Source organism: Chiloscyllium plagiosum, chromosome 6 (genome assembly GCF_004010195.1).
Source record: "Chiloscyllium plagiosum isolate BGI_BamShark_2017 chromosome 6, ASM401019v2, whole genome shotgun sequence".
NCBI classification, from domain to species: domain Eukaryota; kingdom Metazoa; phylum Chordata; class Chondrichthyes; order Orectolobiformes; family Hemiscylliidae; genus Chiloscyllium; species Chiloscyllium plagiosum.
In genome coordinates, this window is record NC_057715.1 from 103,826,503 (window position 1) to 103,838,019 (window position 11,517).

The following is an 11,517-nucleotide window of genomic DNA, read 5'->3' on the forward strand; positions in this document are numbered from 1 at the left end:
AAAAATGGCTGCAGCTAGTCAGTGATTTCTATCCCACGCCACTATAGTGGAATAATCAATGAAAGATATCCAACACTTTCAGAAATTAAGTCAGATCCAGAAAAGGTACAGGTTTCCTACCAATTTTGTTGCCACCTCAGCTTTCAAAAATGAAAAAGAACCTCACATTTATTTTTGGAGAAGAAACAACATGTACTTCAACGTGAGTTAGTCTAAACTGTAATGGCTAGTACTTACTTCGTAAGCCAGTGGACTTGTCAAGCATCGTGCTATAGGACCACACCAATTGGGTAATGTGGCAGTGAGTGGAGGGCCACTGTGCGTTAATATTGGCTTCAGATAACTGGAGGTTTCTCTGTTAAGGAAGAATTCTAAATGCCAAACAAGAAGAGGAAACTTTTCAAAATTAGTCATCAATAAGCCTAAACATTCTCCAGGTACAAATAAATGCAGTATCTTATCTGGCAGGCTCCCTATATTCATAAATCTAAAATCTAATATTATCAGTGAGTTACGTATATTTTCTTCCTCTTCTTATTCTCCATTTTGAGTATTTCTGTAACAGGTACCATGTTCTTTCCTGAATGAAAGGAAAATATGAAGATCGTGGCTGACGACGTTACAGATGGGATCTGCCCAAAATCCCTGTGGAATTCCAACAATTCACCAAGCCTCTTTACACAGCACCTTCCAAACCCTCAACCACTCTCATCTAGAAGGACAAGGGTAGCAGAACATGGGAACACCACCACTTGCACGTTCCCCTCCAAGCCACTTACTGTCCTGACTTAGTAATATATCGCTGATCCTTCACGGTCACTGGGTCAAACACCCTTCCCATCAGCACTGTGGGTCTGCCTACATCACATAGATTGCAGCAATTCAAGAAAGCAGCTAATCACCACCTTGTGAGTTCCAAAGAAGAACATATCAGACTCTAATCATTAACTTTGTTTCTGTTTCTACAGAGACTACCAGACTTGAGTTTCTAGAGCACTCTGTTTTTGTTTCAGATTTCCAGCATCTACATATTTTGCTTTCAATTTGGCAATAATGGTGGCTTCATCAGAGATGCTCACATCTCGACAATGAATTTAAAAAGACCGTACCAGAAATTATGGCGGGATTTAACACATTCCCATCGATGGATTTCATATTTGGATTGGCACATGTTAAATTCAACAGTGGCCTAGCTGCCTACCTCTGCTGTCACTGCTATCAGGCCCACCTGAGGGCCTTATCCTGACACCACTGGTATCTAACCAGCAGTGGGAGAGGCCCAGGCCCATGCCCATTTCCTTGTGTGCGCAGGTAGTGTGCAGGATGGTCCCACCTTAAATGCCCATGAGATGGCACCTACTCAGTGGCCAAGGAAATGGGAGAGATGCAGCAGAGGTCACCTGGAAAGCAGCTAAGAGTGTTATAGAGAGGGAGAGGTTACAGAAGAAGGGAGATGTGAATTGCAAAATCAAGGCACTGGTAACCTGGGAGTCCAGTGTGGGTCAGCAAGCAGTAGCAGCTACTGAAGAAATTAAACCCAGCTAGTCTCTGAACACAGTGAACATACATCAGTTTCTCATTTCAACAGTGTTTATGCTGAACAGACCAATGACAATATTTGATTAGGAACTTTGCACAAACATGCTAGACAGAAATGAAACCCTATGGTTTTAACGCCAGTTTCTGTTATTGAAAGACACAGGACAACAGTTACCCCATCCTGGCAGCATAACTAGTGTTACATTAGCTTTGGTTGAAGTTACAAAAGCAGAAACAAAACCCTGCATGTGAAACTGCAGCATGTTCAGTAACCTAGACGATCACATTACTTAATGCTCCAAATTACGTTTCTGTTGAAAGTAATCCAAAAAAATTACCACATCACTCTTCAATTCAACATCTGTCAAGCAGCTGTTCTGGTGGGAGACTCCAATATAAACCATAATGTAAACTGTTCAAAAACAGGCCAAGTTTTACCTTCTTCGTTACTAAGTGCAGGGGCGAGCATATTGGAGGTCAACTAAGTTTCTCCCTTTTCTGCCATCCCAGGTCACCAAAAACTGTTGGCCTTCTGGGTCCTGAAGACACCTAATTGTGGCTTACTTCTCAGCTGGATCCAAGGCAGCAGGTCTCTTTTGCTTCTCACAGGGTAGGGGTTTGGGTGGGGTAGCATTTGGAGGCCACCCCTTGCCCCCATACGTGCTTTTGATTGGCCCTAGATTAAGGCAAATAGTGACTCTCTACTACCCCAGAGCAGGGATTCAACCATCTTTCTCACCCGCTGGGGATACAGGTAATTGGGGAAGTGGTATGTCGTGATCCTTAATTGACCACACAAGGAGCTTTATTGCCAGCGTCAGAAAAGTTCTCAGTGGATCTTCTTGCTCAGCACTCAATTTGAGAGTTAGTGAAATGGAAAGAGATGGAAAGCATCTTTCTCCAGGATTATGTCCACTTCTCACCAACTCTAGAGAAGGGAAGATCGTACCCTCAGCCTTTTTTTAAATTTCAAAATCTCTAAAGTCAACCATACTGCCATGGGTGTCAAGTGACATGTAGACCAAACCAGGTAAGGATGGCTAATTTCTTTCCCTAAAAGGACATTAGGTGAACCACTAATTATATGGTGACCAGAACTGCATGGAGTGCCCTAAATGCAGTTCTGCTATGATTCAACACTGGTTTAGCATGGTTTCACTTTTCTCCTTTAAGGCATTCTTTAAAACCTACTAAGCTGGTGGTCATATGATCTAACATATATGTTCAGTGTCATACTGTGTTATATAGCACTCCTGTGAAACATCTTGGGGATATTAATGGCATAAAAAAATGTAAAACTTTGCAAATACAAGTTTTGTTGATTAAAATGTTTCATTTTGATTGAAAATTATTCTTCCACTACACTAACTTATTATTGTAAGCTTTTGGTCACTTCTGCAAATTCTCCAACATACTAAAACATAAAACAGGACAGAGTGGTTTCAAAAGGAGACAGCAGGGATGAAGGAGAATCAAGTGACATGTTAATTTATTTCTGAATATTTGCCAAAGAAACAAAACTAAATTACATTTAAATTCCTGTGGAAGTGCTGTTTTCAGAAAGTCAAACAATTTACATTTACAACGGTTACCGCCCTCGTCATTTAAACCAACTTCAGCAGAGCTGTTATTTTAATTCAAAATAGTTTGTGCGCAAGTCACACCATATGCAAATGTCAATGATTGCAAGACTGCATCCTCAACCAAATAAAACAGATGGAACAGCTCTTTTTAAAGTCATTTAAAGTTACAGTCCTTACCACAGCCAAAAAGAATGCAGAAATGGGGCCTTATCAAAAAAACAAGAAAATTAAAATCAAGGTGAAGCAATTTTACGCGAGTACAGTAGTGAAGTCTTGCTCTAACTGTATAGGAGCTTAGTTAGATCATACTTGGAGTACTGTGTGCAGTTTTGGTGTCCTTATCTCAGGAAAGATATTATTGCCATTGAGGGAGTGAAATGAAGGTTTAGCAGACTTGTTCCCAGGAAGACAGGATTGTCCTATTGAGAGAGATTGGGCAATTCGGGCTTGTATTCAAGAGTTTCCAAGAATGAGAGGTGATCTCATTCATGCAAGAGGAAACCCTCCGAAGTAATATTCAGCTCTTCAATACTTCTTGCCAAAGTACCTCATATTTCCTCACATTCTATTCCATCTGCAAAGATGTGCAACTCTGAAGTGATTTTTGAATGGATGAGCCTGTACCAGATCCCGAGTTCTAAACTTGCTATCCTGGGACAAACAGCCTCTTAGTATCTATCCTGTCATTTCAAGGTTCTCTCTCCCTCTCCTAAACTGTAGAGGAGAAAAGGATCAACCCAGACTATTTCCCAAGTAAAAACGATTATTTCTCAGTAAGATTTAGGCATGAAATCCCATCATCAGGTCCACATTGCCATTTTGTTTTCAAGGATACAGGACAAGTGCAGGAAATTAAAAATTACTCAATAATTTTACTAAAATACTTAAATGGATCGTGACAGGGTATGGTGGTAAAATGTTTCACCTGGTTGGGGTGTGTAGAATCAGGAGACATAATTTGAAAATAATGGGGATACCACTGAGGACAGAGATGTTGAGAATTGTTTTTACTGAGGGAGTAGTGCATTTTTGGAAGACTCAAATCCAGGATGCCGTGGATGCTGAGTCTTTTAAACATTTAAGATTTTTAAAGGGAGAGGTGGATTTACTTTTTATTAAATGGTGGCAGAAAGGGTTTTGGGGATTCAGTGTGTAAAAGGCATTGAAGGGTACAATCAGCCATGATCGCATTAAATGGCAAGGCAGATTCAATGGGCTGAATGGCTTACACATACTTCTAAAAGCTGGTTACATATCAGTCATTTTGTTGCCTTTTGGATTACAGCTGTTTTATTTTAGGTATTCAGTTGAGTGCCTTAGACCTGTTATACGTGAGGCAGAAAGAAATGAATGTAAGCTGCATAGGTGCACAACTGCATGGCATACTAGAACATACCGTAAAAGTATGCAAGATTTCCATTAAGATGTAGGGCCACTCAGCAGCCTTACAGGGACTATGCAGTGTGCACAAGGAAAAATTAGAACATCAGTTAAAAGTAGGAAATAGTTTGGGAATGTAGAAACTTCAATTAAGCCAGATGGCTAAATTCTTCTCAATTAAAGTGTATGAGAATGGTAGCAGTTTAATTTCAACACAGTGACATACACAAACACATCAGGGATCTAATCCACTCCCATAAAAAGTAGTTGATAAAAATCAACATTCAAATGGACTGGTAAATGTCACAGGCACTTACTTTCTTCTTGCAATCGGCCAGTATTTTAAACTAGCAAACGATATTTGACTGAATGATTTTACTTCCAAATCGGTCATTCTAAAAATCAAACACCAATTGGCACAAGACTCAGCCATTGTAATACTGAACACTTTCTTAGGCTTTCCTCTTCTAAACTGGCTGTGGAATCGGGCAAATTAACTTTCTGGTTTGCAAGCAGCTCCTCATCCTGCTCAACATAATTTGTAGCAGGATGCCAATAAAAATAATCATCTGGGCTCTAGCCCTGGTAGAGGATTCGGGTCAAAGAGGACTCCAAGAGATGCTCTTATTACAGAATTCAAGAGCAAAACAAAGCCAATTCACAGATTTATAAATTCATACAGCATCGAAGAGGCCCTTCAGCCTATTGAATCTGCACCGACAACTACCACAAAAAGTGTGCCAATCCCAATTTTCTGCATTTGTCCCACATCGTTGAAAAAAATTGGCAATGTGGACCTGATGACTGTGTTTCATGCCTAATCTTCCACTGAGAAATGTTCATTCTACTTTCCTGTGGGAAATAGCCTGGGTTGATCCATTCATCTCCTGCAGTTTTGGAAGATGGAGACATGATAAACCTGAAATGACAGGATAGATATTAAGAGGCAGTTTATCCCAGGATAGCAAATTGAGAACTGGGGATCAGGGTAAGGGCTCAGCCACTCAAACTATTTCAGAGTTGTACATCTTTGCAAATGGTATAGAATGTGGGGAATTGAGGTAATGCACTTTGGCAAGAACAGCAGAAGAGCTGATTATTATTTAAATGGAGAAATACTGCAGAAAGCTACAGCGCAAAGGGATTTGGAAGGTGGTGAGTGGGGGGGGGAAAAGAGGGGTTCTCTTGCATGAATCACAAAAAATGCCAGCGTACAAGTTCAGGGTTGATGGGGAAAGCAAATGGAACATTTCCTTTATTTCAAAGAAAATAAAGTATTAAAATTGGGTAGTCTTGCTAACATTATACAAAACACTAGTCAGACAACCTACTGTGAACACATCAATCCCCTTATCGAAGGGAAGATACACTGGCATTGGAGGAAGTACAGAGAAGGGAAGATACATGGTACAAATGGATTTTCTTATGAGGAGAGGTTGAGTAGATCGGGACAGCACTCATTAAAATTTAGAAGACCGACATCAAACTTGTTGAAACATACAAGATTCTTAGGGGCAAGGTAAAAACAATGACTGCAGATGCTGGAAACCAGAGTCTGGATTAGAGTGGTGCTGGAAAAGCACAGCAGGTCAGGCAGCATCAGAGGAGTAGGAAAATCCTGCTCCTCGGATGCTGCCTGACCTGTTGTGTTTTTCCAGCACCACTCTAATCAAGATTCTTAGGAGACTTAGAGTAGTTGCAGTAAGTTGCTTCCCCTTGTGAGTGTGTCTATGGCATAATCTCAGAGTGGGGGGGGGGGGTCATCCACTTAAGGAACTTCTTCTCTCAGGCGGTAGTAAACGTGTGGAATTCTTTACCACACAGGGCTGTCGAGTTATGCTATTAAGTATAATCAATAAGGGCATGAGGATTTGGGATAAGGCAGGAAAGTGGAGTTGATAGTTATCAGAGCAGACTTAATGTGCTGCATGACCTACTTCTGCTCCTGTGTTTTACAGCAGAAATGTTTCTGATGATTGCACACTGTTTGGTAGAATTTGCAACTCCGCAGATACTGTAGTCGTCTTTGACCATATGCAGCTAGGCCTGGACGATGTCAAGACAAGTTGCAAGTAACATTTACGCCACATAAACCTCAGGCAATGGCCATGTCCAATAGGAGAGAATCTAACCAACACTGCTTGATAGCTAAAGGAATTATCATTGCTGAATCCCCCACCCAATGACATCCTGGGCTTTACCACTGATCAGAACCTGAACTGTATCAGCCATATAAACACTGTGGAAACAGGAGCAGGTCAGAGGCTGCACAATTAGCTCACCTGAAAACATCAAACGCTGGAGATCACAGCGAGTCAGGCAGTATCCATAAACAGAGAAAAAGCTAATGGTTTAAGTCTAAATGACTCTTCATCAGAACTGAAGTCAAGTGTGGAGGGGTCAGCATTTATGCTATAGTTTGGGGGAGGGGGGTAGGTGAGTGTAGGATGTTGATATTTCAGATTAAGCGATCGGAATGTGAGAATGGCAGAACAATTGTGTGTCTTCTGCCAGACTGGGAAGGATTGTAACTGTGATGGGAGGAGAAGACATGAGAATAAGCTAAAAGAAAGAGAATAAATGGTTCACAGTTTAAAACATGTTGAATTCAATATTGAATCCAAAGGGTTGTAAAGTACCTAGTGTGAAGACGAGTTGTTGTTCCTTCAGGTTACGCTGGGATTCGCTGGAACACAAACATGCTGAGGTCAGACATATGGGCACGTGAGCAGGATGCTGTGTTAAAATGACTGGCCACGGGAAGGTCAGGGTCCCTGCTTGCGCACAGACCAGAGGGGTTCCACAAAGTGGTCACCCAGTCTGCATTTGATTTTGCCAATGTAGAGTAGGCCACAGTGTGTGCAGCGAATACAATACACAAGCTTGGAAGAGGTACAGGTGAAATGCTGCTTCGCCTGGAAAGACTGTTTAGGCCCTTGGATGGTGAGCAGGGAGGTGGTGAAGGGGCAGGTGTTGCACCTTCTGTGGTTACATGGCAAGATGCCATGGAGAGGTAGCGGTGGTGTTGTTGGTTGTGGCATAGGCGGTCCTGGAGGGAATCATTCCTGCAAAATGCAGACAAGGAATGAGGGGAAGACATGTTTGGTGGTGGCATTAAGCTGGAGTTGTCTGAAATGGTAAGGAATGATCCTTTGAATGTGGAGGCTGGTGGGGATGAAAAGTGAAGACAAGGGGAACCCAATCACACTTGAGTGTGATGGGAAGGGGCAAGGGTGATAGGTCAGATGCAGTTGAGGACCCTGTCAACCACAGTGGGTGGGAAGTCACAGTCTGACTCCCAAGCTTATCACCATCTATAAGGCAAAGCCCAGAAGTGTAATGTAAGCCCAGAACATGATGCACCTTGTTATAAAGCACAAGGGTTTGACAAGAGTACAATTGGACTATTCCACCTCAACTAAAATCCACTCGTAATAAACTAAAAAAAGTAATGCCTGATGATTGATTGGTGATTTACAGGACTGCAAGCCTGATTCTGATGATCACGATTAGGGTAACTACCAGTGGATGGACCAACTCTTCATAAAGATTAGCTGGGCAAATATTGGTTAAATAAGAGGTCTAATAACAAAACTGGTGCTAGCAAAGTCAAACGTTATCCATGGAGTGCTTCAGGGAACACAGATTGTATGTCATGGGTGGGAACATTTTCTTTGGCCAATTATCTGCCAACATTAGATAGAATTTTGAACACGCACTTTTCAAAACTTTTTCCTTCAATTTATTCACCAGAGGGATATTGACCAAGTCTAAAGGAAAGAATTTGAAAATCCATTATGAAGCCAGAACTCATGAGATCAAATACAAATCATTTGTTAAAAAGACAACAGGCAGAAATGAAAAAAGAGAGATTGTATATTCATTTTTGCATAACAGTTTGATTTTAAAACGCTGTGAAAGATCACAGATGGGGTATGGCACAAATAGACTACAGGACGGTGATCGGACCAAGGTTTAGTGCAGTGTTACGGTTTCCATAGGTTCCCATATTACTGACCTCCTTATTACTCAGTTTTTAACAAGCCCCAGATATTTCTGAAGAGGATGAATCACTCCAGAACACATCTCCTAGTGATTATAAAGAGCATGGATAAACATGTGGAAAGTTTTTCAAGTGAACAATGCTTACAATGCAAATGGATTTTACAAAGAAAGGTAAAAGGAATTTAAATCTCTGCATGAAACTGGAGATTTGGCAACACACACACACACACAATCAAAAATAGCGAGTTCAATGCTGGAGCTAAAGCAGCAATCAAAATATCTGCCACTTAGTCCAGTAAATCAGCAAGAGCTCACATCTAGTGTGAAAAAAACAGACGTTTACAGATTTTGAAGTACAGGAAATTACTCAATCTGGCACCGCTGAGTCACAATTTATTTTTGCAAAAATTAATTCCAGACAATTAAAAATGCTTTATCTACTGCAGCAAAGAACTGCCATGGTTCCTTGGTGCCCTTTTCGGGCACAAAAAGATATATGCAGGGAACAATAACAACATTCTGCATTTATATGCCATCTTTAACATACTAAAACATTCCTAAAGCAATTCAAAGGAACATTAATGAAACAAAATCTAATCCAGACTCAAAGGAGACAAGGTCAGTTTAGTAAAAAAAAACTGATCAATGCAGCAGCTTCCTGGGTGCATCCTCAAGGAAGAAAAAGAGAGAAAGAAAAGCAGATTGATGCAGGGAGTGAATTCTAAAGCTTTGTGCCAATCAAGGCAACTGAAGGTTTGGCCCCACATGCTGAATGAATGGACAATGGCAAATTGGCCAAAAATTACAGAGGTGGACAGATTGAGGGGCCATAGGAAATCAGAGACATCGGTGAGGGGTGAGGTCAGGAACCAGTTTTGAAAACAGAGATGAGAATTAAAAAAAAAAACACGAGGTGTTGCTTGACCATGAGCCAACAAAGGTCAAGCATGAGATGGGTTAATGGGGCTTGGCACTAGCTAAAACCTGAGCAGCAAAATTTTGAATAATCTTGAGATTGCAGAGGATACAGCTGGGGGATCAGTAGTGGCTTACCATAACCAAGTTTAGATAGCAAAGATAATGAACCTTGGTTTCAGCAGTAGAGGAACTGAAGCAAGGAGAGATCAGGCAGTTTAATAGAGAAGAGGGGAAGGGGTGATGGTTAGAAACCAAGACTGATGATGCAGTCAGAAGCTCATTTTAGGGTCAAACACTATGCTCATAACCAGTCTAGTTGAATCTCAGCAGTGGAATGGAATCATTCATTAGGGAACTGAAACAAATAGTTTCCTGTCTTCCTAATATTTAGCTGGAGGAAGTTTCTGCTCATTTAGTATCGAAGATGAGCATTGAGATACAGTGCTCTTGATTTGTTAAGGTATTGATGTATAGTTATGACACAGACGTTAGTTCGATTGCTTAAAATTAGATGTCCACAGGGCACTTAAGTACATTTCAGGTGCTAAGTTTCTAAAAAAGCAAAATACTGCAGGTGCTGGAGAAACTCAGCAGATCTGGCAGCGTAATTCCAGAACTTAGAGATAATTGTTGAATTCTGAAGACGACACACTGGATTCAAAAGGTTAACTCTGTCTCTTTCTCCATTGCCAGACTGGTTGAGTTTCTCCAGCACTGTGTGTCTGTTTCATTTCATTTTAGTGTGGCTCTATTGTAAAATCCACAACAGATTTCAGGCAGTTGTGCAAAAGTACGCAGAGTGCAAGGGACTGAGCAACAAGAGATAGTAGGTAAGAGGAGTAGGCTTATAAACAAGGAGTGAGAGAGATAACCTATCTTTATTTATATATGGTCAGGATTTGGTTTCACCTTGTGTGGTTAAGGCTTTTGATTTCTTCATATTTTTCAAGGGCTTGGGGTTTATAGAGTGGTGAGAAATAATAAGATGGTTAGGGTTGTTCATCCCCAGGCTGCTTTGTGCACCAATGGGAGCACAGTGGCTCAGTGGTTAGCACTGCTGCCTCACAGCACGAGGGACACAGGTTTGATGCCAGCCTCAAGCAATTGTTAATGTGGAGTTTGCACATTCTCCCAGTGTCTGCGTGGGTTTTCTCCAGGTGCTCCAGTTTCCCCTCTCAATTCAAAGATGTGCAGGTTATGTACAAACTTGATTGAGGTTTCTGAAGAAGTAACAAAGAGAATTGACGAGGACAGAGCGGTAGACATGATCTATATGGACTTCAGTAAAGCATTCAACAAAGTTTCCCATGGGAGACTGGTTAGCAAGGTTAGATCTCATGGAATACAGGGAGAACTAGCCATTTGGATACAGAACTGGCTCAAAGATAGAAGACAGAGGGTGGTGGTGGTGGAGGGTTGTTTTTCAGACTGGAGGCCTGTGACCAGTGGAGTGCCACAAGGATCGGTGCTGGGCCCTCTACTTTTTGTCATTTACATAAATGATTTGGATGTGAGCATAAGAAGTATAGTTAGTAAGTTTGCAGGTGCCACCAAAATTGGAGGTGTAGTGGACAGCGAAGAAGGTTACCTCAGATTACAACAAGATCTTGACCAGATGGGCCAATGGACTGAGAAGTGGCAGATCGAGTTTAATTCCGATGAACGCAAGGTGCTGCATTTTGGGAAAGCAAATCTTAGCAGGACTTATACACTTATGGTAAGATCCTAGGAAGTGTTTTCTGAACAAAGAGATCTTGGAATGCAGGTTCATAGCTCCTTGAAAGTGGAGTCGCAGGTAGATAGGATAGTGAAGGCGGCGTTTGGTATGCTTTCCTTTATTTGTCAGGGTATTGAGTACAGGAGTTGGGAGGTCATGGTTAGGCCACTGTTGGAATACTATGTGCAATTCTGGTCTCCTTCCTATTGGAAAGATGTTGTGAAACTTGAAAGGGTTCAGAAAAGATTTACAAGGATATGCCAGGGTTGGAGGATTTAAGCTGTAGGGTGAGGCTAATAGGCTAGGGTTGTTTTCCCTGGAGCGTTGGAGGCTGAGGGGTGACCTTATAGAGGTTTACAAAATCACAAGGGCTTG

General features: G+C 41.5%; 1 protein-coding gene across 3 annotated transcripts in view; it reads right to left on the reverse strand.

Moving 5' to 3' along the window:
• The window catches only part of slc9a7 (solute carrier family 9 member 7), a 143,929-nt gene that overhangs the window by 9,181 nt on the left and 123,231 nt on the right, over nucleotides 1–11,517 (reverse strand). For all 3 annotated transcript variants that reach the window (XM_043692310.1, XM_043692311.1, XM_043692312.1), the window contains one exon: nucleotides 238–343. In XM_043692310.1, coding sequence (XP_043548245.1) covers nucleotides 238–343 — 106 coding nt within the window. The remainder of the gene's footprint in view (nucleotides 1–237; nucleotides 344–11,517) is intronic.